General features: G+C 39.2%; 1 protein-coding gene across 9 annotated transcripts in view; it reads right to left on the bottom strand.

Annotated features, from left to right (window-relative positions):
• Positions 1–27,187, bottom strand: part of PRDM5 (PR/SET domain 5) — a 93,464-nt gene extending 66,277 nt beyond the window's left edge. For 8 of the 9 annotated variants that reach the window (XR_011327478.1, XM_069800209.1, XM_069800552.1 and 5 more), the window contains exons 1-3: positions 26,941–27,187; positions 21,722–21,805; positions 10,407–10,529 (exon numbers count right to left, since the gene is read on the bottom strand). Coding sequence is in view for 8 of the 9 variants with exons in the window: in XM_069800209.1 (XP_069656310.1) it covers positions 10,407–10,529; positions 21,722–21,805; positions 26,941–27,033 (300 nt within the window). In the remaining variant the exon portion in view is untranslated. The remainder of the gene's footprint in view (positions 1–10,406; positions 10,530–21,721; positions 21,806–26,940) is intronic. The other variant, XM_069800308.1, reaches the window with a different exon arrangement.
• Between the last annotated feature and the right edge of the window lie 527 nt (positions 27,188–27,714).

The following is a 27,714-nucleotide window of genomic DNA, read 5'->3' as shown; positions in this document are numbered from 1 at the left end:
TACATGCACGCAGACACAGACACAGTGAACATAGAAATGGGAGGATTATTAAAATTATTTGAAAGATTTCTTACTAAGAACACACCTGCAGTTGTTCCACCTGCCGCCTGCTTAGGCCATGCTTCTTGTTTTGCCAAAAACATTCATTTGCAACGGGCCACAATGGTCCTTGAGAGAAAACTCAAGTGCTGGTCATGGTGGCATCACAATCTCCTTTCACACTATTCCTGGTTTATTATTCCACTTTGCTTCTCTTATCCCCCTGCCTTGACTGTCATCTTTTAAGCTATAAGCCACACTCACCTGCCCAGCAAATACAGTCTTCTTGTTCCAACAGCTCTTGCTATCCCAATTTTGCCCCACTACAGGCACCTCTCCCATTCAGATTCTTGGCTTTTCCATACAGTTACACACCTTCACGTGCACTTTGTAAGAGGGGAGGCTGAGAGGGAACGTGGGCCAAGAAGCATTGACAGCCCATCACGCTTTCATCCAAAAGTGTAAGATAGATATGTCATCACTCCTGAAAGCTGAAAACACAGGAGGAGCAGAAAGCAGATAGTCTTGTGTTACCTAAGGGAAAGTAGGGATTCTCCATCCTCCAGAGCTTGATCAGCTGGCTCCAACCCAGCCTTCCTAATCTTTACCAAGTTTCCCCCTGTGCCCATACCACTCCTCTTAAAAGTGCTCCTGGCTTCCCTCTACACCCAATTTCCTGACAGCAAGCCAGCTCTTCAGCCTACCTGTTCTGCCAGTTGCACATTCCCTTTCCTATCTTTGCCTGCAGCTCCAGGGTGTCATGTTTGCCAGAGTAAAACCAATCTTGGCAATGTCTGTGAGGGCAGAAACCCTAATCCAGGAAACATGTGGAGGTGATTTCTTGGGGGCTGTGGCAGGAGAAGACAAAGCCACAAGCTCAGGCACAGGAAAGGTCAAAAATGGCATGCAGTGCCAGGAAAGACATGATCAGAAAAACGATGCCTTCCCAAGAGGGAGAGCAGATCAGGTGCCCCCGGGGGAGAGTGGGTGAAGCAAGACAGCCTTCCAGAGGTGCTGCTGGGGACCAAGAGACCCTTGCCCCTCTCAAGGAAGGAAGGGGAAATGGATGGCACAAAGAGACTGAGGGAAGCTTTTCTTGTTTTCGCACTAGTTCATAAATAGGAGAATGCTTGACTGTTTAAGGCATATATCTCTGTCCCACTCAGTCTGCTCCTGGGCATGCAGCATGTTTGTGGCTCTCATTAGCCAGGAAGCAGATGGATCCCAGAGAGACCTCTCCTCAAAAAAACCCAAAACAAAACAGCTTTAACACACATGTGTAATGGAGATGTTCTGCCCAGGAACTCAGACTATATCTAATCTGAAGTATAGCACCTGAACCACACACAAAGGAGATACAGAAGCCTTGACTCTGTCTGTTGATCTATTCCTATTGTGCTGCATTGCGTGGTAAGGTAGACGAACTTTTGTGTTATGGTAGGACAGCCTTTGAGATGTAAACGTGAGATTAAACAGAGCATGAGGTTAAACTAGTATGGCAATTCCTACATTTCTCTTGTGTTCTTACGCCATACTACAGGTTTTAGTTATAGCTCCTGGTGAAGGTTCGAATATTTTTCCAGCTGAATATTCTGTATTATGACAGACGTTTTTTCTTCTTTATTCTTTGGTTGCAGTTATTATCTTGCACTAAATTAGAAGCCATTGCTTTTAGTTTCCCATCTGCAGAAGAATGTGGTTTACTGCAGTAATGATACTACACACCCAAATCTTGCAGTTAAACTGCTCAGGAATTTGAATGATGTGTACAATAGCAATACAAATAAGAGCTGGAAGAATTATTTTTTTTCCCCTGCCCAAAGGTACTCCTCCCACCCTTCACCGTACATTTCAAATCAGTACACACTTTCCAATCCTCCAGCTTAAGAATAAAATATTCTTGTTTCTCTGTGGGGACAAGAAAAAACTAAAGTAGGAGTTCAAAAAACTAATTCCAGCAACACCACAATTCCAGCGGCTCTATAGAGAACCACTGAAAATTTTGATTATTTCTTCATGGAAAGCTTTTGTTGTGAAAAGTATAACACTTTGGCATTTTTCCCCTGCCCCAGGAAGGTTGATATCAGCAGCATTTTAATGGCATGTGCTCTGTACATGCCCAGTATGGCACCCCTTCCAATACTGGCGGATATTAATGAACCTATAATATCCTGAACTGAGACACTGCATCTTACTCTTGGAAGTCTCCTTTAGAGGCTCTGTGGAAAATACAAACCATCAATTACAAAAAAAACCAACTCTTGCTTAGATTTGAGCAATGTGTTTACATCCTTCTTTTTACAGAGGAAAGCTACAGGTTTCCCAACTTTAGTTATACCTTCTCTCAGAATTACAGAATGAAGGCACCTCTGGAGGTTGTCTCATCCAAGCCCCCTGCTCAAGCAGGGCCACCTAGAGCAGACTGCCAAAGACCATGTCCAAATGGCTTTTGAATATTTCTAAGGAGGGAGACTCCACGGCCTCAATGGGGAATGTGTGCCTATTCTCAGTCACCCTCACAGTAAAAAAAAACAAACAGTATTTCTTGATGTTCAGAGGGAAACTTCTGAGTTTCAGTTTGTGTCCATTGCCTCTTGTACTGGCACTGGACACCAAAAACCCCAGATCCCTTTCTGCAAAGCTGCCTTCCAGCTGCTTGGGCCATAGCACTTAAGGGTGCATGGGGTTACTCCTCCCCAGGTGCAGGACTTTGCACTTCCCTTTGATGAGCTGCATGAGGTTCCTGTCAGACCATTTCTCCCCATTTCTTGTTGAGGTCCCTCTGGATGGCAGCACAGCCAGATTTATCAGCCACTCCTCCCACTTTTGTGTTATCAGCAGACTTGCTGAGGATACGCCCTGCCCCATCATCCAGAACATTCTCTTTTGATATATGCTCTCTTCAACTATTCCATGACATCCTTGTATAAATCTAATTAAAGAATACTCCTTTCAGCATGAATTTGTTGCAAAAGATGTTAACCACTCTAGCAGTAATACCAATTCTCATTCCATTGTTTATTTCCAAAGCATCACAGGAGTGACCCTGATTTTTTTACACTTTTTGAGAAAGTTCAATTTTTAATTTCTTCCCCTTTTTCAACTCAAAAAGAGGAGGAAGCCAAAGCCATAGGCATTATCTTCCACTTTGGATCTAAATCCCAATTTTCCCCAAAGTTTACAGATGTTCAGATTAGTGTTCCACTCCAAATCTAACTTTAACTAAAGTGGCATTTCACTGTTTTACGAAATGTTGGCTTAGTAAAACTTAAAACCATGTAAAACATACAGAAGTTCACATACGTGACTTCCACTGCCACAAGTAACCACTGAACTCAGCAATTGAACAAGCTTTCAACAGGAATGAACCATTCTGTGTGGCACCATACACTGTAAGTGATGCCAAGCACTCCCTGTTAACTTGCAAAGTCCACACACATGATGCTGCTCAACACCTCCAGGAGCTCTTTAGCATGTTTTTGACTGAGCAACTTAGATTTAAACCCTTCCAAATGCAATGAAAAGACTTCCATTGATATCAAATGTAATAAGATCACCCCCCACAGTGAACAGGAATATTTGAAGCTACAAAGGGAAGTAGCAGGGCTAGAGTAATTAGCAAGCATGAGGAGGATCTAATCACCAGGATGCTTTCAATGACCAATAACTCAGCCTCTTAAAGGCCCTGGCTTCTTTGGAAAAAAAGTAAAGACCCTTTTGACTGGGCAGATGACATGAGCACACACATCTTCCTGCACATACTCAAGCACGTTCATCTTCCTTACTGCTGTCTTTCTTACAATTGCCTACATTCCCAGATACACCTGCAGTTCAATGCTCTGAAGTAACAAGAATTTGATTCCTGTAGGGATTTCCTTCCTCTCACCCTGCTCCCCATCTAAAAAGAATACAATTAGATGACAACAACATTTACTTTAAAAGTCATTATTTATCGTATAATGCTAAAACACTTATTTTTTCCTTCCCAGACATTTAAGAAAAAATTGTAGTGCTAATAACTGTCATATTCCAAATTTTTACCTCATAACACAGTATCTCAGCAAGAAAAAGCACTTAGTGATAGCAAAATTTGGGAAGAGAGGCCCTTAGAAATCCATGGAGAGATAAAAATGGTAGATCTTTTTGAACCTTAATACCACCACTCTATGCACCAACTTAGTATTAAGAGAGCCTAAAATCAGAAATGAGTTACATTTAAATTAAAAGATTTTGTAAACTCAGTGCTGAAAAGGGTCTAAATGATTTTCATACTCATAGTTGCTCGGTATTACTGAGGTTCCTATTGCAAAAATCAAAACCATAACAGGTATAGTTTAAGGAATATCATGGAAAAAACCCCACTTATTTCACTCTTCAGAAACTGCTCATTTTGAATTCTTCAATAACAGAATACCTGAACAGCAGTAGTATGTATTCAACAATAGCTAAATGCATATGACCCTGGAATTAAAAAAATTCTCCTTTTTCCTACAAAAAATGCAAGAATCGAGCAGATTTCTAGTTCTCCCCTCTGAGCATGCAGGAAGCCAACAACTATGTTCATGTTCCTCCTTACATTGCATAACAAATTAATCTTTCCTTTGTAGCACTCAAGCCACCAGTTTCAGGCAGTCCTGAAAACTGTTCTGTAAATATGTAAATTTATTAGGCAGCCTAACACAGTTTGTGCTTGCTTTCCTTGTGTCTTCTCCTCTCACTCTTGCGTTTTAGATAGTCCAGTTTTACTATACTTCTTATAGAGCTTTCTCTCACATATTAACCTTCCTCTGAAGACATTTACTGTTGCTACACAGGGGTTTTTTTACGTCAAGATTAACCAGGACATCACTGAATTATGCCACGCTAACAAACATATATTTGTGAAATATGACTTTAAACCACTCTACCACCTCACAGTAAATATCCTCCTTCACATTAGTTTTTGCTATTCATTATTCTAACTCACTGTTTTCTAAGCTACAGCAGACCATCTCAGCGTCTGCTTGCTGATGAAAAAATACTTGAATTTAAAGCTCTAGCTGGCTGCAATTCTGTTTATAAAACAGTTCCGATGTTAACAACATGATCTCTTTTGCATAGTAATCTCCAGCAGAGAGTGTTTAATAAAATTACAGCTGACAAACAGATGAACTTCTCCATTCTGGATGAAGGAATATTGAAAATGTAATACTCTACCAGTCTAAAAGCTGAAAAAACCCGCAAACCGGTATTTTTGATAGGGGCCATTTCCTTTTGATTATGATAATTACAATGCATTTTTGCTACATATCAGAACTCATATTTATAACTAAATAGCTAGGAATAGCCCAGGGCAAGAGAGGTTACAATTCATACAGTTTCTGTTAATGCAAAAGTTGTAATTCTAAAGCTACTTTAAATATAGTAGAGGATTAACTCATTTCATTACTACTTGAAATAAGCTGGGGAAGCCTCCAGCAATTCAGCTGTGCAAAACACTCAGAAAAGCAATTGGTACACACACAGGTACCCTCCAACATTTCCATCCTTCTCTAGCAGTCACACAGTGGTATTACAGCACAGCTGTTAAACATACTTTCTGTGCCTTCCGAGTCAAAGATGGCCCAAACATCACAGCTCCCCTGGGGAGTGGAGGCAGAACTCGGTACCCAGAACACTCCCCACAACACCACCAAGAGCTCCCAGCAGAACCAGGGTTTTTACAAAATACACAGCATTACAGGGAGAAGAAGGAAAAAAAAAAAAAAAAAAAAAACCCAAACAAAGAAAAAACCCAACAACAAAAAAACCACCACCAATCTTACTTAAAAAAAAAAAATCCCATGCCCTCTAAGTTGCTTTTTCACCACAGGAAGCATTTTGCATAGTCTAAACATGATCATTGGGTACAATTAAGCTATGATGAACTAATCACATGTTGCAGTCAACCCAGGATGTGGTTTATTTTATTCATATACAGGGACATATGTATTCACTTCATCTTCTTTTAAACTGAATACTGAGCACCAGGTAGCAAACAGTAAACTGATTATCAATCACTTTATTTCAGCTATAAGATTATAACATTTATTGCTACTAAAATGATGCCATCAGGATTGGAAATGTTCTCAGAGTAGACCAAAAAGCTCCTGTTGGAGTATTTGGAGACTAGAAAGAAAACTAGTGGGAAAGATAATTAGTAGAAATTAGCATTAGTGGGTATAAACAAGGAAATCATTATTTTCCATTCACGTTTTTGTTAGTTCATACAAAGTCTCCTAGAAAATTGCAGCAGGGCAGCTGTAAAGCACACAAACAGTGTTAAGTTCTTAAGCGTTCATATAACAGACTTAGGACAAGTAAGTGTTCCACCACTGTGGTTTACTTTATTTTCACATTTTATAGGCTAGTATCATTTATCTTGGTCAAATATTCTCAATGAATCAATTTTAGCTTGTGAGATTCAGTGGAAACATTCACTTTAAAGAGTAAGCAGTAGAACTGAGAGAGAAAAATCAAATACTTACTTGTTTAAAAATTCAGCCAACCCCACAAAAATCTTCATAACATACATATGTCTGGAGAAAATTTACTTTTCACAAGGGTAATTATAATGTGCTAGTTAGAACACAAAGTCTCTAACCATCTCTATTCTATTTTCTCCTCTTAGCAAATCAGCCCTTTCTATAACTATGCAGACATATTCTACTTTATTATATAATATGTAATCATTCAGTTCGTTTAAGATTAGGATTTTTTTTGTTTGATGTCATAATCTGTATCATGAATTCTTTTTTTTTAATTATTTTAGGTACTTGTTCAGCAATGCAACTGGTTTTTTTTTTTCCCACAGCCACGTTAACTTGAGTAATGATAATGAAGCTAGAACAACTTTACTGATGTAATTCATAACTTCTTCCTCTTTGTAAAACATCATTTTATCATCTTGGTGGGAAGCAGGCAACTCTCAATTCAAATTAAGGGGAAACACTAGTGGAAACATTCCACCAATGTTTTGCCCACTGACTCCATAAAATGAAGTGCTACTGCACCAAGCGGCCTTAAATCTGCTTATCATTAAAGGCAAAGATTGTGGAATTAAAATACTGAAGCATTTGTGGCCTGTATTAGTTGGGTTTTGGTTGTTGGGTTTTTTTTCTTAAAGGAATAGCAGAGCTTTGGGATTTGTATGTCTGTCTACTAAAGTGAGATCAAACCCTGCAAATATGTGCATATTCAGCTTTTTTCAACACAAGTAGTACCTACTCATTTTATATGCTATTAAATACTTCTACATATATACATATCTGCACAGCTTCAAGGTCACTCACATAGAATACACAAGTTACTTTGGCAGCTGATTATTGATGGTATCAAAAAACCTATGAGATCATTTAGTAAATTTTTGTTTGTTTTCATAAGTTTGCCTTCCATATACTTTTCATAATTTTGTACATACTGATAGTGTTTACTCTATTTTTCCCTGTAATTTTTCCAAATGTTTTTCTGTGGAACCTTTTATAGGACTAACATTCTTGCTACTCTTTTTTTCTTTTTAAACCTTTTTAAACCTTTAAAAAATCCTTTAACTCCAGTATGATCCTTTAAAAAGGCATGCAAAAAGCTCTAAGCACACTCTAAGCAAGGTATAACATTATACAATACAGCCTAACAGATTCTTTCCATTTCTTTATTTAAATAATTATTTTCATTATCAAAAACCCCACTGATACGCACTGGATATTCCATTAAAACTTCTATTCAGAAGTTAGGTCATTTTACTGTTTTATTTAAACTATAATAATGAACATTAATTGTTCACACTGCTCCCTCTTGTGAACCTTACTTTGCATTTGCTAATATTGACTGTCATTTGCTACCACACTGCCTATGCACTGATGACATGCTAATCACTAATGCCTAGGACTCCTCATGGATGAGGATCTTTCATATTTGGTACTATAAGCAGGACAAGAAATCTTTTGATAGATTGGGTATAACTGAGAGACAAAGACAGAAGGAAAACATACAGAAATAATTGCATAGGCAGTGGTCATACTAAATGAACCACTGACTTGTCATAGACATCAGGAATAGCATAACAAAGCAGTCATTCAGTCAGTGCTGACAAGAGTTTTTGCTGAATGGATGAATAGTGAACGCTCTTTCTTATCCGTTACTCAAAATTCAACTGTAGCCTGGATGTTAAGACCTAAAGAGGTCTGAACCAAAGATGACAACCTAGAGTACAGGCCCAGAGAAAAAGCAGATGATGAAGTTGTCCACAGTGACGTAAAACAGGAACAGCGGCAAGGTCCAAGGAAACAGTATCAGCAGCAAAACCGCAGTCATGTTCAGCCAGCAGTATGCGATGCAATGTCACAGACTGACATTCAGTAAAACTAGAGCTTTGCAAAGTAGGAGGCGCACATCAAGTGAAGGCTGGCAGATAACCGGTTAGGTTTCCCAGTGCAGTACACTGCTAATAGTAGCATTTAACTACTGTGATCATGGAAGAAAAGCCATGCAGAAGAAGTGTGGTAAGAGATGCAACGGAATGGAAATCACAGAAAAGCTCACAACTGGGATAGGAAGAGGGAGGCCGATACCAGGTCTGCAGGGGAACTGGCAGCAGCAATCTCACAATGCAGTCCTTGCTTAAGATCCAAATAAGCTAACAGTCCCACTGGCGAGTAGGAGATTTAAGGAGCTGGACAGGTCATCAACACAGAAATGGAAATTACTAGTGTTGAGTGCCACTGAGTACGAACAGAGGGGAAGGGGCAGGGGGGAGAACAGCAGTAATGCATCTTTTACAGAACTACATGCTAGGGCTTTACTAGTATTCTTTTTCTACTTAGTAGTTTTAAAATAAATTTTTTTTCCTGTTTGATTTCATCAGAAATGAACTTTGTTTTCTTGGTAAGGAAAAATAATTTTTTTTCATTTGGCCTCAAATAAACTATGTTATTAAATTCTTTCATCAAGGATCTACAGGCAAATGCTAGGAAAAAAGTCATCTCATGATGAAAAAGCAGAATAATAATCTTCAGAAATGCTAATAATTCTCCTTTTCCTAACTTTTTGCAAATTCTGATTACATCAGCAAGTAGCTTGAGTTAGCCTGGAACGACATTTTGGAAAGTACACATTTTAAGCAAAAAAATTAACACAGCTATGTAATTCTTACTTCTGTGGGATTGGAAATTATTTTACTGTAAAACTGAGCTGTTGAAAAAAAAATACGCACATAGTTCAATTCTTTCATAGTCTCCAAAAGGAAAATAGCTGTAACTAGAAAAACATTGCTGTCTTTGTTGCATTCTGCAAAGTCACCAAATGCTTCCAAAAATGAGAGATTAAACAGACTAAGACTCTTCAGCTTGAGAAAAGAGCTGTCAAATAAGAGGGAGAGGATAATAGGGTTCTATAAAATCAAGGACGGCACAGAAAAATGAACATAAAGTAACTATTCACTGTTATACAAGGACTAGGGAATCAAGTGAAATTTAGAAGTTTCTAGAAGAAAAACAAAAGCATCTTTCAACATAACATGTAATTAAAACAGTGGAACTCATTATCACAGAATGCTGCAAATTACAAATATAAAAATGTAAAAATAAGCTCGATAAATTCAGATCCATGGCCAAGACTAGAAAAAGAAAATGATCTTTTTTTATTAACTTATCCTCAAGCACTGCCTGATCATCCTATCAGATAATTAGATCCTTCAATTCTCTTTTTTCTACTGGAATATTTTAAGCATCATGCTTGCTTTCAAACCTGTCACATTTTTACATTAAATTTTAAACTATAAAGCAAATGCATGATTCTGCTTTCCACGCGCCTAAGCCCATACCTACGTTTGGCATGAAACACAACTAGGCCTCCAAATCATTAGTCCTGATTCAGCCAGGTACATAGTTACCTAGTTATCTTTTTAATTTCCACATTGACAAGAAAACAACTATATTCAGGCAAGAGCTTAACTTGACTGAGTAAGGCTGTAGTGAGAAAATTAAACTGTTGTTACAGTAGTGAGTTAACTACTCTGGAAATTTTTTTTTTTTTAATGTAAACTGTTCCCTTTAAGCCAGGAGAAATAGTTCATGTAAGTGATTCAGCACAATTCCATCACAGTGATTAATATAAACCTTTCAAAGAATATCAGATTCTAAGGACCTCTTTGGTCTTTCATCCTATCAATCTTATTTATGGTATTATATTTAAACACAATAGTTCACTTCTAGAAAGAAAGGTAGGAAAAGGAAAGCAGTTTGCTACTTTTCTCAGATCTTGCAATTTTACTGCAAGACATAAAGACCAAAGAGGAGATAAATTAGTAAATCAATAACAGGAAGCAAATGGTAGGAATCCACCAAATCTACCTGGATGGCTGCCAGGTTCTTCTGTTCCTGTGATGGAGCCTCATGGACAAAACGCAGCCAATTAGAATGGCGTGGATTGCTTGCATCCAGGATATAAAGGACCTCACCTTTACTCCCACGAACCTGAAACAATAAAAAAGAAAAAAAAATTAAAATTAAAATTGTTTACCAAACACACACAAACATGTTAAACACTAACGCATGCTTGTGCTCAATAAGTGAATCTTGCATTCAACAGATACTCACAGCTGTGGTGCACATTCACCTTCTTCTATAAGCATATTTATTCACCTCAGAATAAGGGGGCAACTCAAATCCCACAACTGGTGTCAGCTTCCTTTATTGAGCTCCCCCTCTCTTTTCTTAGCCTTTCCTTTAGTAAACAAGTATTATGACTGACTCCTGGGTCTCCCTAATCTGACAGTATGGTCACTGGTGTTCATTTTCTTGCCTCTCTCTTTGTTTCTTCAAGTCCTCTTTTTTTTCTTTTTTTTTTTTTTTTAATGATCTTGCCAGAAACTGATATGACCTGAGAGGTCCTTTCCCATTCCAACCCTATCATCCCTTTTCCAGTTTGCCTTTCTCGAGTTCTCCTCCTTCACATGTTCTGATGCCAGCATTTTAACTCCTACAGTCTACCTAATTCTTCTTATACCTTCCTGTCTTTTGTCATTCAGTCTGTCTCTCATCACTTTCTCCAAATTAAGGTTGTAAGCTTTCCTGTCTCCAATTCATTCTCCTTTCCTCAAAAGTCATTATTATTGTTCTACCTTCCTTCTCCAACATACTGTCCAAGAGTGGACCATTTTCTTCTGCAACCCATACATGTCCTTTAACTCACTCCTCAACTCATTTTGCAGCATTTCTTTTCTGCTGACACTACAGACAAGGCCAACATTAACTTTCTTCTGGACAAAAGGGATATGACATTCGCTAATCTTGTGCTATTCCAATCACGATTTGGTTCCAACACCACTGAGTTCAGGCTCTTGTTCGTAAGCTTCTGTGTTCCTGCAGTTACCCATGTCCATTCAGTGATCTTTGCCTTCATAGTTCTTCACCCTTCACTTTCTTTTTTCATACTTGATACTCTTCTAGACTCACTTGTTGTCCTGTGCTCATTATATTCTAGCAGATCCTATTCACCCTCTACGGCCAGTTCCTAAACCCATGTATTTCTGCCTCCTTTCAGATTTCTAGAAGCATCTCAACCTTAACTGGCAACCATTACAAACAAAATATGTCCATATCTGAATTCAATTTTTCCACTATCTTTGCCACTTTCCTCTTCTGTAATCTCACCAGTTGCTCAACAAACTTCCAACCTGAATTATCAGTTCTGTCTCCATTACCATCCCACTACTCCATCACTAAATCCTCTTTTTCCTTCTTTATCACCAAATATAACTTCTCTTCTTCATACAAATTCCAAATCCAGTAGATATGCTTTCATTACTGTTAACTCTTACTGCCCCAGACCAATCCTAAATATCCCAGAAACTTACAGAACACTTATTGAAAACCATATTCCCCACTTCCCTTTCAAGTTTTCTATGGGTTTGGGTTTTTTGGTTTTGTTTTGGCGTTTGTTTGGGTTTTTTCCTTTGGCAAGGGCAAAATCCATCCTGCCCTTGGACGGAGATCTATCTTCAGATCAAGGACCAATATAATTGCATTTATTCATTCCATATATCCTATTTTACAGTTCACTTGAACATCTTTTATATATGCCTCTCTAAAGGAAATTTAACTATGTAGCCTCAATGAATAGCAGTCAGTCTTAAACTATGCTTGGCTGAAATTTTATCAGAATAAGAAATTATTTCAGTAAACAAATTAGTACGCTATATAGGTGAAGGGCTGTAAATTATTCAGTAGAGGAAACAAACACGTTCAGATCCATAGAGTTTCTATACTGTGACAAAATTCCAGCTTACATTGAAAAAAATTACAATAATAGAAATGGAAACCTAATATTAACCAAGTCATTCTTCCCCCTCGAAACACGTACTGCCGAAAAAAATACAGCTGCCACTGCCATATAAAAAATGGCTTGTTTTGTCTTAAATAATAGATCACTTGAATCTCCATTGATACAGAAGATAGCCATGCGAAAAGGTCATACAGCCATACTATTATTCCATGTGATTTATTTATAAAACGAACATATTTTCCTTCTCATCTGTCAACAAGAAGTATCCAGGGCAGGTATTTCCTAAGAGCTAGGGATTTCAGCTATGTAAGATCAAAATTAGATTGTCTTCATGGCTTTGTATTTAAATTGCTCACATTCTTGCTATATTTGTTTCTAATAGATGCAATATCACATTTCTTCAGTATGACTGCTTAAATTACCTAAACATTTAAGTTATCATTAGAAAGAAAAAACTGTATTCCATTACAATAATAGCTGGTGACAGCATGTTGTTCTCAGATTAAGTCAAAAAAACCTACTGTAGTTGTGCAAACAAATACAAGTCTTCAAAATTTATTACTGTTCTTCCAAAGGAAGACATCATATCTTAAGAAGGACACATCATGAAAAAGTGCCAATACTTTAAACTTTAAAAGTTGTTTTACTTTTGAACACACAGATTAACCACAGTGAAAAGTGTCAAACCTACATATTCAAACGCACCTGGAAACAACATTATCTAACACTAAGCACTGCAATGGGTTTCCCAGAGAGATTGTGTAGTCTCCATCCTCAAAGACATAGATACTAAAAAGCTGTCCTGGGCAGCTAGCACTAGGTGGCCCTACCTGAGCGGGGAGGGGCTGGAGCAGATGACCTCCAGAGGTCCCTTCCAACCTCAGCCATTTTGTCATTCTGTGACTATCACCTTGGGAAGTAATGCCTGCTTGTTACTGGAAGCACTGTTTTTGTTAGGAACATGGGCAGAATGAATGCAATCAAACCACAAAAGCAAGCTTCAAATTTAGACAAAAATACATGCTAACGGTGTATTCACCTCCTGAAAAGTCACCTGCCAAGAAGCAGCACTGCATTGATTATACTGTAATAAACATCCAGTTCTAAATACGTAATCCACAGAGTAGAACCTCACTTTCAGTGAAAATGGTTAACACTGCAGATTAGCATCTTTGAGTAATTGAAGTCAAACTAATGGCTTTGTGATTTAGCTACCAAGTATGGCATATAGAAGCCCACCATGTAGGTCCGATAAAGGTTTCCATCAGGTCTTGACTTGAGTTGGAAAGAGAAGCAATAAAGATCCTATTATAAAAAGCATATGTTACACTATCTACCTTTTCATCCATTCCTCTTCATTTGCTTGATCCTCAGATTATATAAGAATAATTTATATTCACTTCTGTGATACACGATCATCTTGGTTGTGCTTTCTCAGTCTCTGCCAATCCATAAAGAGATATCAAACACAAAGGAAAGACTTAACACATAAGGAAACTATTGATAAAAGAATACAATAAATCCCTTTAAGATGTGCTATATTGTCTATTGCTTTTTTCACCTCGTAAAGAAATAACGCTGCATCAAATACACAGATGTGAGGAAGAAAAGTCAAGAAAAACAGTCAAAACAGCGTACTTAACACAGACTAGACTGCTGACATTTACCACTCCTTTTCTCCCTGGTTGCATGCATAGCCAAGTTTCCTAAATGAACAACCAATCTTTGAGCAGCATGGCAGTGAATCCCAAACTTAATCAATATTTAAAACAAACAAACAAAAAGACCAGCTCTTGCTTTGCAAATATATTTCTCAAACTCAAAGCCAGTACAAGCTAATCATGGTAATTAAATAAACAGCTAGACTCTACATTTTCAGTTTAAAATCTCCTAAATATCATCTGTGTTGAATTATTAATGAACTGAAATGAAGTTAGGAATATGTCCCAAAGGGTGCTCCCTCCACTAAAATCCTCAGTCATCCTTTTGCTTTGTGGCATGATCACCAAACAAGAAAATCAGTTTAATTAGAAGACATATCAACAAATACAAGCTAAAATGCTTACACCTGGGTCTGCCTGTAAATCTGTTCTGATATCCAAGGAGACAGGATCAGAGATAGCTGTCACTAACACAGATATTACACCATAGGCCCACACAATTCTGCTATCCACAGCAACAAGGAATTCTCCCTCCTGCACCCCTCCATCAGTGACACTGGAAAGCATGAGAAATGTACTGTGTAGCCTCAGCATCTCCCCCCAACCCTGACAGTTGCACCAGCTCTAACAGCAAGGGAAGAAAACGGGATAACAGTGTCAAGCTGCTTATGTGCTCCTCACGAAACTTAAAGATACTGCAATTTACCTCTCTACACCCACAGAACTAGGACTCAGCACATATATTCCTGGAGCACGACAAAATAAAAAACTTCCCCATACTGAATAAGGTTTCTTGCCTTGCTTTATCTCCAGGAACCCTAAACAGGCTTCACTCTGCAACAAAGCTTCCAGTCCACTCCCAGGGGACTCCCTTCCAATCACGCAGCCACTCCAAGAATCTTCAGGACAGCCTGCCTACCACAACTATGCTGGCAGGAAATTGTTGGAAAACTGAGAATGTCTTTCGGGGAGAGGAAATGAAAAGTACTATTCTATGTCACAAACCGAAGTAGCAAATTCTTTAAGGAAGATTTTCTTAACGTATCTGCAAGCCAATTACTGCATTTCCCCCACACACGTGAACTGTTACAACCTTACATAGTTATAAGGTACTTAAAATTGAGGCAAAAGATTTTTACAGGGCTGAGGTTCCCTGATAGTTTTATGAAGTAGTATCAATTTCACAATGCTAGTGAACATATTTCTATTTAAAAATTGTGACATTTGAACCTGTCACCTGTCTACATGAATAATTCCATGTTTGAATGTTATTTCCCAGTTTCTATACAGTTGGTATTACCATCCAGTTAGCTCGAGGTGTGTTCCGTAAGATCCCCAAGCTACAGTGGTTAATCCAGAAAGGATTTTAAGAACTATTTTAACAGGACCTGAACTCAAGTGCAAAAGTATTTCTAATTGATTTTCTAAGGCCACCAAACTAAAAATGCTCTTAAGTCATTAAATAATAAAGGATTCAGTCCTCTTCATAGGATCAACAGAGACCTAGAAGGATTGTATGTTATGCCTACGGACAACATGGAGAATCAGTGAAAGAGCTAGAAATAGACATCAAAAGCATAGTCACCAGTAGATGATGTCATACTATAATGTTTTGTTTAAAAACAGGAAACAGAACCTTATCCCTGTTTCCTCTAAATAAAGGGGTAAATCTGCAAAAGTTGAGGCTGCCTGCTGTAGTTCAATAGACCATCTTGGTCTAGGATCCATTTATTGCTGAGGCCCTTTCAACCACTGAGACCAAGATGTTCCTGTAGTTTCTGTAACCAATAGAGGTGACTTAGGAGTTTCTATTACCAGTGAGTGATGTGACCAGACAGGCAGTCACCTTTGATTTCCTAGCCTAAATAATTAAGTAGCAATTTGTTTTGTATTTAAGTACAGGCAGACTTTGGCGTGAGCCTAGAACAAGGCTGATTCAAATTCATGCCTGATAACCCATGGCAAGATAGCTTTCTATTTTACTACAACACCCTCAATATTTGGTCACTCACTACAGTCAAACACCTAAAATGCATACACATATCCAAAGCATGCATCAGACATGAGAGCACCTCAAATTGAGGTACATAAGAATTATCTTCTTGAGAATGAACACAAAAGGCGTCACTGAACTAATTTAGTGAAATGTCTTCACAGTAAGATGAAATACCTGACATTCACTGTTACCACATGGGGGGTTTTACCTCAAGATCAATCAGGACATCATTGAATTATGCCACATTAACAAACACCATGTCACTATACAAGTATTCAGAAAAAAATGTCACTATACAAGTATTCAGAAAAAAATATGCCCCTAGTCATTGTATAAGCTACCATATGAAACCCTACACAGCCCTAAATAATGTCTAAGCTGCTTGTAATGCCCATCAACAACATGCACCATTCCATCTGCTAGCCTTTAATGCTGCAATGAAATTATCTCCAGATTTTCAAAATACATCCAAAGCTGTCATGCATGCTACTTCAAAATGCTCATGAGTGCAATTGCAAACACTCTACCATGCACACCTGGCAAGAGAAGAAGAAAAAAAAACTTCACTGAAAATAAGCAGATGGTTATCTTTGCTGAAGGCAGTAAACACACTGCCTGCTTTCTGGAAACCATTTTCTAAACATTTATAAATCTAAAAATCTATGTTCATTTAAACAATCATGTAAAGAAAAGTATTGTTTTCTGCATTGCATTTTTTTTGATTAGCTGAAAACATGATTTTTATTGTTAATATTATAAAACAGCTAGATGCAATACTTCTGCATCCTCGGTTTCAGACCTCCATCGCAGAGCTCTCTGCAAAGTAAAAACTCACATTTTAACATTGCTGTAGAAAGTACACTTGCAAAAGGAACCTGAGGCAGCAACTGTTGATTTGCTTACTCACTAAGAAGTATTGGGACCTACACAATATGTGACCTTTTTCTTCAGCCAAAACATACAGCAACAGTTCTTCATGTTAACGAAGCTCCTTCTGGTGCATGATGTCATTTGATCTCATCAGAGACAGCATGGTTCAGAAAGCTAATAGAAGTTCCTAGACTTCTGCTAACATTCTGTGGAGCTTTCACAAGAAAGGTTGAACTTCACATTCACTGGATGGATACCCAAATCTCCTTAAGCAAATTGTGTGTGATCTTCCGTAACAAGTTCAGATTAGAATACTAGCACCTGCACATATCACCACGTGCTTTCTAACATCTTAAATAAATCACATAACTGAAGATGTGATGCTAACATTCTCAGTCACTTTTGGGAGTAAATTCTTCTATCACCAAAACCAGAAGATCATTAACGTGCCTGTTCCAAAAGTCACTAAAATTAATACAAATTCATACACTTAACATGAATAAAGATGACTAAATCAAGTTTGAAAGAGTTGATTAATGAAATTTAGCTAAATAAACAAACTGGTAAGAATATTAATAACTACTTGGGACACCTATCTATCCCAGTGGGGATTAATTTAACAAAATTGAAAATTTAGGACGCAAACTTGCAACTAAGAAAGGGCATCAATGTTTGACTGTTATGTGTGGCAAAAGTTATCTTAAATGCAACTTGCATAAAAATGCATCCAGATGCATTTGTCCAAGAAATGAGAAAAAAACATTTCTGAAAATTAAACAATGATTCACACAAAAACATTAAAACAATTTTAAATGTAAATACTGTCTGAGGAGTCATGATTTGGAAGGTAGTCTTCATACAGAAAAAATAAAGACTATATTGCTAAGAACTAGATTTCTAATAGTACATTCATCTTGAGAGCAAACACAGAATTCTTCAAATTAAGATTTATTTTATCATGAAACTCACAACATAATTCAACTTAATGCCTTGTATGTGTAAGCCTTCCTATGCCAGAACCACATTTTACAGACAAGACATCAAAAAAAAAAGCACCAAAAAAACAACAACAAAAAAACCCACACCACCATTAGCTTAAAGTGCTTGACTTCTCATACCTGTCTAAAGTTCTGATCTAAAGCTGGTTGGAGCCAATAGCAGATTTTCTGTTGCCTTCACTAGTTTTCAGGCAGGCTTATTTAACTGAAAACAACTGTCACTGCAAAAGTGATGAGAGTTAAGTAGTAGAAACATAAGTTCATTTCATTTTCTCAAATAATTAAATATGAACATTAGCTTCCATTGAAAGACTGATTTCCAGCATGTTTCTTTTCTTTTCGGTTTTAATGTAACAATGAAGAAAACATAATCTTGGCAGATAGTCAGAAACCAAACCTGAAATATGTAACATTCATCATTACACAGCGTATTGTGTGCCATCCAATCCTGACCAATATTTTTTCATGGTATGTCAGAGTATTTGAAGAAAGACTAAGTCTTTCCAGCCCTGCCTGTTTTAACATTTGCCAAAGTCATCACCAAAAGTATATGCTTGCCACAATCCAATAGTAGCGAAATGAATGCCACTTTCTTGGTTAGGAACAACAACAAAAATGAACTGAACAGATATCTTCCCTCTGTAGAGGGACATCTGAGCCTCCAAAGGCGAAAACTTTTGTGAACTTTAATACCTAAAGATTATCTTGTTCTTGCCTTAAAGCACTTGCTCTTCCAGCAAATACACATAATTTGAAATTGCTATGCCAACCAAGTATACTAATACAGACCAATGAAGCAGTATTTTATCAAGGTGTTAGAGGGATGCTAAGAATAAGAACAAAACTCTCTATTCATCACCAGCAACTAGCTGCATACTTAAACTAGCACAACATGCAATTCAGTGAGAGATAATGGCATGGGCACTGGGGGATAACAAGGAGGTGGGGTTTTTTGACAGAAAGAAAAAGCATAAAGCCATTTAGACACTTTCTTGGCTTTTTATTATTACTTCTAACTATATGGTTACCACGGGTTTGCTTTTTTTCACTTTCACATCACTTGTAAATAAAACATTTCAGCATATAGCTCTTTACAAAGATAACAGCAAGATCAACGATGCTTCCACCCCACACCACATCCTCTGGAATCTGTTGAACAAGCAAGCATAAACCTTTGATTTCTTCAAAACTATGCAAGTTACAGGCAGACTAACAGCATTCTGCTGTATTTAATTTAAACACAAACTCTAACATCCTCAGAACTTTATTTAACAAAATCACTGGACCCAATAAATTTTTGGGGTTCCATGTTTTCCCAAAGACCAAAAGAAAACATAACGTGTACAATTCTGTCTCAACATGACATCTTAAAGATGCCAGCTCACAATGCTGGTGTCAGAGAAAAAGAAATAGCTTGATCAAAACAGACCACATCACAGACCACGACTCTACGCAACTAGAAATGCATGTGGTAAACTTCCTCACAGAAAACTATTCCACAAAATTGAAGCTCAGATCTCAGGCATCACATACCAAGAAAAGAAATGTTCCACTAATGTTCATTTTTACTTGACTTACAAAAAGCCTCTATACTTAGCCTGCTTTCTAAAGGTGTCCTCTCTGAAAACGCATTTTTTTGACTGCCATCAGACTGTGAGGTCAGGCTTTAGTGCGCCTTCATCCAACAGTCTTCAGATTAATTATTTTTAATATCTTTGGTACAGCTGACTATGCACAAACTTGGCTAGTTGCTGTGACTGCCTCCCACAGTATCTGGAATAACCATCTACTTGGACTGTTCAAATTTTTACTTTCTGCATTCCTGGTCTCGATTTTCAACTTAAGACTACTCTCAGCATGATTTAAATTATATTATAAAGCTCACGTTCAGATCAACTTCAGTAAACATGAACGACTTGGGTTCAAACCTTCAGGAAGTCATAAAATTTGGTATGCAGGAATCTTTTCAAGGCTCTCAAAACTAGGTTACAATAAGATATTATGAAATGGTTTTAGAACAGCTCATAAAAAACTCATTTTCTGGTTTGCTGTCGATGGGGTCATATTAGTGTCATCAGTAAATACATGTATTTGGGTTTTATTTTCTGTCTTACAGAAACAGATAAATCTCATTTAATCATCACCAATGAGAAATCTGGAAAATCATATGGCTTTCCAACAAACTTAAATACCTTCTTGCTGCTATAATCCACTCACCATCCCTTCTGAAAACTTTGTTCTAGCTCAAGTATTTTACTGATTTAAAATAACCTGCAGAAACATCATGAAAAGGCAAGTGAGCCAGGGCGCATTAACATGTACTGTATTCAGCAAACATTTGTAATAAAAGCACATTGTATTGGGGTTTTATCAGCTGAGAACAAAGAATATGAAACCAGTTACTCTGAGTACATAACTAAAGGAGAGAGGGGAATGAATTGTCCACACCTTCTCTCTGAGAAAGGATATTTTGGGCACACCCCTACACTAAAAAAAAAAGGGGGGGGAGGAGGAAGGGGGAAAACAAAGGCACAGGGATTCACAGACTTGAGTTAGCACTCATCTAAGAATATTTTGCCACTCACTGTATTTATATTGAGTTTGGGTTTAATGAGATGGGCTTTTAGCATTCCCTCGCTCATTGTTCCAGTTTGTAGAATCTATTTATAGCTCTGCTAAGACTGTATCAATACTATGCTCTCTTTATAAGCTGCTCAGCAATGTTAATGCTAGAGGGTTTTTTTTTTTCAAATAAACATTTATTTTGTAATAAATACACAGAAAGTGCTTTAAGCCAGATGTCAAACATAAGCTTTTTTTTGTACAGTGCCACACAACAAAAAAATAACAGTCATCCTTCCACCTCTAACCACAGAAAGGTGAAAAAGTAGGAAATTACTCCCCTTCTCAGTGTAAAACAGGACTAAATATGCATTCAATAGAAACTGCTTGGCTGGGGAAAAAAAAAAAGGAAAAAATAAAGGAAAGGAATTCTGCTCAAACAACTACAGCAGAAAAGATTACAAAGACAGAACAGAAGCACCAAAAGGAAGGTGTTTATAACAAGTTGGAAATGTTGTTATTGCAAGTATTTTTCAGTTAGTGTCATATCCTCAACTGGTAAACTCAGAGATTCTTGCTACAAACATACACAGCTATGACAGGAACTAGGATGGGTTAAGGACCTAATTATGAGATCTAGTGTATAAACTACTGTTGCTCCCTAATAATACTAAAAAGTTTAGAAGAGCCCTGAAACTCATTATGCCTTCATCTGCCCACAGCACCAAGTTTTCATTTTGCTAAAGATCTCACGACACCAAGTTTTTATTTTGCTAAAGATCTCACAACTACACATTGCATTACAAAGTTGCTAAAATTTAAAAACTTCACTTATCATACAATTGCCAAACACCAGCACAAGTGTCACAGCAGGAAATGTTTTATATTATAGTTGGAGGAAACTATGAGCTGACACCTGTTCATCAGCATAAATCAGTATCTCAGGAACTTACAATGACCTTCCCATATTTAAATTACTTCCATCTTTTTTTTATTATTTTCACATTTCTCAATAATTTTTCACAATGTTTTTGTTATATTTTTATGTTTTGCTTGACTTGATATTTTTCACACTTCATTGATTAGAAACTATCATTTGCTATTTCTTTATCATTTTAAAGAAGTCAATGCCCCTCCACCCAAAAAGCATATTTTAAAAGCATCAGTAAGTACAAAATCTCACTACAGTATCTTTAAGTACCTTTAAGCGGGGGGGGGGGGCATTTGTTACAGTAAAAGCTTAATTCTGAGACCACTTTTTGCTAGATGTGATGATGTCACTCTAGACTACTCACTTCCCACATGAGCCTGCAGTCTGTGTTCTCATCCAGTTCCTGGGGCATTCTCTTCTCCCCTGCAAAGGGGCCAAATTTTTCACCCTAAGGAATAATTATAAAATAAAAAGAATCAGTGAAAAAAAAAAGGCAAGTGAATTACTGAAGTCCAGCAGAGGTATTATTTTTAGCTTCAAATGGAAAGGGACAGTTTTCCTTTGTCATCTTACTATATGCCAAGAAGGTGCACATCCCTGAGGGTTCAACTTCAGGCTCATTCCCATTCTTTTCATAGCTTGGAAAATCTCTTAAAACCATGCCTTTCCTCTACATGCTTATTTCCCCTTTGGGAAACACCATTTTTCTTTATTTTAAATAAGGCTGAAATTTACAAGTCAAATTTCTTACATTTCTTGTAAGATTTTCAGGAAGCACCTTGCAATAGACATCCAACTAAAACGTCAAGTATCTGGCAAGCACAAAGTTTACATTAGATTTATTTGCAAGATTATTTGCAAAACTACTTTTTGAAGTGCCACAAATCAAAACACTGAATAACTGAGGTTTTGATCATACAGAGAGATTCGTTTAAAAACATAGGGAGTATGCACGTGTCTATGAATTAATTCAAGCCTTCATAAACAATATTAAAATGTTATGCCACCTGCTAGTCATAACACGTGCTGTGAAAGCATCCATTGATATATTCTAAAAGTTTTGGGTATTGGTGGTTTTTTTTCCTTCACAAACATCACACTAGCAGCAGGGTAAATTATCTAAATAGGACTTTCTTCTTACACAGGTGGGGTCTGTCCCCCCCCTTTGTCCTTATTTGCAGTGACAAGCCCTACAAACCAGAATGCAGACTGCTACGTTCCTTTAGGCAGTATTCAGATCAAAAAGCTCCATATACTTTTAAGCATTAGAGATTATAACTATATAATGAAAAGCAACTCTGGTGTTTCTTTAAAAATAACAGTATTTTGGCTAATAAAAGTATCAATCTTGTCCACATATCCCTTCCCCCAGGCACATTCCATCATCTCAGAAACAGCCTGCTACATGTTTTCCCTCTTGCTTAGTTTTTACAGACTGTCTACAGGTAGAGTGCAGAGGAAGAAGCGGAATGTAAAACTTCCAGGATCATTCCTCTTTGAAACAACCAGTCAAATAAAAAAATCCTGGTATTTAAAATTAAACCTGAAGAGGTAATCAACAAAGGAAAATAAAATTGGCATTGCATAACAAGGCAACAGAATTTAGGAGCAGTGTTTTAAAATGTGTGCAATGAAGATTTCACTACTAAGAACAGCAAAGCAGAAAGTAAAAAGACAGGAACAGCAGAAAACTGGAGCCCACAGCAGTAATCAAGACACAAACATGGGCAATGACAGCAAAAACTGGCACTATGGGGCTTCATCTTCACTTCTCACTGATCTCCATACCATCTTTCACAGTTTTGCTAATCAAATAAGGTTAGAACTCCTCCCTTGCCAGCTTTACAAATCATGGAATTTAATACTCAAACTGAATCTTCCTCCTTCTTTTACCTCATCAGCAATGAAGGTGAAAATACAGGAAGGTCAATACAGTTATATGTGTACAGCCATCAACGTTCTCAGCTTACACTGAGTGCCACCCCAGCAAACATACCGCTGTCTAATAGGGGCCACGTATGTATTACATGGGAGGCAATTTGCTCTAGATTGTGTTGTTTGTTTAGATGAAGGAGGAGGAAGAGTCAAGACAGTGGCAGAGGAAATCTGCTCTGGAAATGTACGGTCCTATTTAGCTCAGTAAAGATAAAGATAAAGTAGGCCTTTTCTGGAGCAGATACTTCCTGCCAGGCTGAACTGGCTTTCCCCATTCACTTAGAAAGCAACAAGTAGCAAGGAAAGCAGCTCACTACAATTGCTGAGCTCTAAGAGAGGGCATAGCTGTATCTGCAGAATCTCTCATTACTCATAGCAAATACCAAGATGAAAAAAAGCTTATTGGACTATAACCTGTATTAGTTCTATAGAAAGGAAAAGGAAAAAGACCTCCATACATTTAATACAGAAATTATTTGAAGACATAAGGAAAAAGGAACCTAAAAAGCCAGTCTCCCACACTCACTTCAGCAGCAGAGTAACACTTAAGATGGCATAGAGATTAATTTCTTCCTTAAGTATTTTGGAGGCTTCCACAACCCTCACCACAGTAATACTTTCATCCTTGCAATCCAAAGGATCCCTAGATACCTTATATAAAGCACCTACAGTGGTCATTTTACCCATCACTGGAGCACACATCACCTCTGGGATGAAGCACAGCAACAGCTTAATGCTGCATACTGACTCAAACCAAGAAACACCATACATCATTCCTATCTCAGCTACTCCAAACAAACCTCTACTACAATATGTTTAAGACCTTCTAGAAGCTCAAAACAACAACATAAGCAAAAGGCAAGATGTACACCTCTAAATGTAAAGTAAATGTAACATGAACAATAGGTGATTAAGACTTCTAAACACTTTTTATAGCTTCTCAAATTTGGAGAGAAAGCAGAAATTAGAGACAGCAAAACCTCATGTCTTGGAACACAAAGGTCCTTGAGGTAAAAGTAATTATTCATTTAGTCTTTCAGAGCATTTTCTTCATATATATATTAGTCCTAGTTAATAAACATAGTGTGATATGCCAATACATATTGATCAAAAACATGCTAAGACTTCAACTTCCTCTCTGATCAATAAAAGTGAGGCATACAATACACTCTAAAGTCAACCCCAGAAATGATTCAAGATATGAAAGGCACATCATTCAATTGTCAAAAAAAGCTATTTTCAACAGCTACTTTCAAGAAAGCAGCAGTGACTAATCTTGTTCCAGTCACAGCTAAACACTGAGAAATGTAGCAGCTCTCAGATGATTATACCAAGGGTCTTATGACAGTGGTGCTGTAACCAAAGGCCTGCTGTTGCAGAAGAGAAATTACAAGAGAATCACAGCTTTTGGTAAGGTAACAAAGCAAAATAAAAAGTTTCCACCTTTTATGATCACAGGTGAAAGCTCAAAAGCACCACATAATGCCTGAAGCTGCAATAGCAGATGGCAGACAACAGCAGTTCAAAATGTATCATTACCAAAACTTTGCTAATAGAATTTTCAGAGGCCTACTTCATGATTACTTAGCCCTTGGAGAGTTGGTACTGCAATTTCTGATTATAAGATCATCTGAAACGTGTTTTACTTTCAGTTAAGACAACTGCAGTTGTGTGACAGCAATAGAGAGAAAATGGTGCAGTATTTCCTACTTAGCAACCTAAGATCTTACTTCACAATTAAGTGTCACATTCAATACCTCCTCCCAATCCCAAAGCTCCAAGGAATTAATTTAACACCTATTAGCTACTCTGTATCATAGCCACGAAGTGTAATACTGCTGCCTCATTACTGGACAGGAGAGTATGTTGAGAGCACTTCAGGTGTGATTTTTCTTTCCATGGAAAAGAGTAACACACAGTCTAGCTATATCCAGCGCATCATCTGTGTTATGTACACATCCACCCTTCTCTGAACAGCCGTGGCAACACACAGTGCTTAGGTCTCCAGCCATTTTTAAGGAATACCTGTTTCAACCACTGCCCACAGAGCAACTCAAGAGCTGGTTCCTCAGCCTATCAAAGACCAAAGCCTGCCTGTCAGACACATACTTCTGATCAAGGCTTTGCATACCACAACTGTCTGTGCTACCAGCACAGAAAATTCACTGCCAAACAAAGGACAAGCCTGTAACAAACACTGTCACCAGATACTCCCAATACAAACAAATCTTACTACAACTGCCTCTGCCTCTACCTTCTGCATTCCTCATGCAATACATGTCACACTTGCAACATTTCAGTTTTGCAAGTATGTCCCGTATGATGCGCTCACATTGGCCGAGCTCTGACAGCACATACTTTGCCTGTATAAAGAGAGTTCAAAAGCAACGTGGAGTAATTCAGGCAAGAAAATGCTCTATTTTTCCTAGCACGCATCTCTAATGGTTCAGTTGACAACAGTGTAAAGGAAGGGGGCTCAGACCCTAAACTCTGAACTGACATTCAGAATTGATACTGACATGCGGATGATGATTTCCATGAGCTTCACTCTAGAGCTCGCTCTATTTCAGAATCCAGGGATTAATACATGCTAGTAGTGTACAACCTTCCTTGCTGTGTGAACTCCCAGGGTTTTCAAACGGAAGTTCAGAACCTCAGTGGAAAAAATTTAAGCCAAGTAATATAAAATTGTTCCCCTTCTACCCCCCATTAACACTCAGGGACACCTTAAAAATGAGAGACCTTTACCCTATGGCGTCTAAGCCTTCTTTATGAAACCACTGAAATATTAGGCAGCCCTCCCAACCCACTGAGAGCCAAAACCAGAACAAAGATGGAAAGCAAAACATACAAAATACAATGAAGTGTGTACTAATGCAGGGTTCATGACTTTAGGTATGCCTTCATCTGTTCTAACAAGCCACCCGGATAGTTATAATTGGGATTTCAGATAACCGGGAGCCTTTCAATTCCATTACGAGGTGTCAAGGGCCACGACCTGGTTGAGCTACGAGAGACCTGCAGTTCAGCTGAATCACATCTTTCACAGGCCCGGCTTTATCATCCCGAAACGATGAATTTAATCGCCCATCCCACCGAGCTCTAAGAGCAGGGAGGCGACGGGAGCCTGCGACGGACGGGCGGGTACCTCTACCTCAGAGGCGCACCGCGCCCTGAAGCCAGGCGATAACCACGGAGGCAGTCCCGTCCGGAGGAGCTCTGCCCTCAGAACAGCGCCAGAAACACCAACCAACTTAAAAGAAACGGGGGAAACAAAAAAAACCCCACAGAGAAAACCCTCCAGGCGACCCCGTCAGGGTAGTCGGCGGCCCGGCCGGGCTCCCGCGTCCCTTCCCCGCCCCAAGCGGCAGCGCCCCGGGCAGCGGGAGGCTCCCTTTTATCGGGCGGGGGAGGGTGAGGGGGGGAGGCGGGCGGTGCCTCCCCTGAGGAGAGGGAGCCCGGGCGGACGGAAGTGGCGGCAGCGCCGACAAAGCGGGGCTGAGGTGAAGTCGGAGCGCGGCAGCCCGGCCGGCGGCGGCGGCGGCGGCTGAGGGGCGGAGGAGCCGCCCCGCTCTCCTGTGATACGTGGCAGCCGCTCCCCGCCGGGCCGGGACAGGCCGTTACCCCGCTCGCCCGGCCATCACCCACCTTTTTGACTCTGCGGGCCGTGTAGAGCCCCATCCCGTCCTGCACTTTTGACGACTTCAGGGCAAACCTATCCGGCACGTACATGCCCAGCATTTTGTACCGACTCGGGCCGCCGCTTGCTACCGGGGAGGAGGATTACCGGGGACTTCCATCCCACCGGGAGAAAGAGAGAGAGAGAGACCGGGGGAGGGGGCAGGAAGAGGGGCTGGTTGCGGGGCTCTCCCGGCTCCTGAGGAAGAGGGGAGGAGCCAGCGGCGGGACGGGACGGGACGGGACGGGGCGGGGCGGCTGCAGGGGGCGCGCGCAGGAACGGGGCAGAGGCTCGCGAGCGCGCGCGGGGGCTTCGCGCCGTCGAGGGGCGCCCGGCCGCCGCGCGCCGGTTCGTTGGATCGCGTCCTGTCAACGTCGTGACAGGAAAAACGAGGCCTTTGGGTTTCCAACAGCCCCAGCTGCTGAGGCCTGGCCCCGGCGACACGCTGCGGCGCTGGTGGGCTCCTGAAGTGCTGCCGTGGGGTGACGCACGAGCGGCGAGCTCTGCGAAGAGGCACAAGAGTGTGTTCCTCACCCGTAGGCTGGCTTTCATTTCCAGAGCAAACGGCTGTTCCATCACCCAGTCACGGCTTTGTGGTCCGGCACCATTCTGACGATCGGCCATCGTCAGCGGGTTGGCTTTTCGCTCGGGTTTCTGCGGCGGCGTAACCTAAAGGCAGGTGTGAGAGGAGAGCGGTGAGCAGGCAGCGCTGGGACTCAAGTTTGAGAGATGGAGTTGACTGT

This window comes from Haliaeetus albicilla, chromosome 1, assembly GCF_947461875.1.
Source record: "Haliaeetus albicilla chromosome 1, bHalAlb1.1, whole genome shotgun sequence".
Taxonomy (NCBI): Eukaryota; Metazoa; Chordata; class Aves; order Accipitriformes; family Accipitridae; genus Haliaeetus; species Haliaeetus albicilla.
Note: the sequence above shows the minus strand (reverse complement) of the source record. Positions and strands in the feature narration are given on the sequence as shown.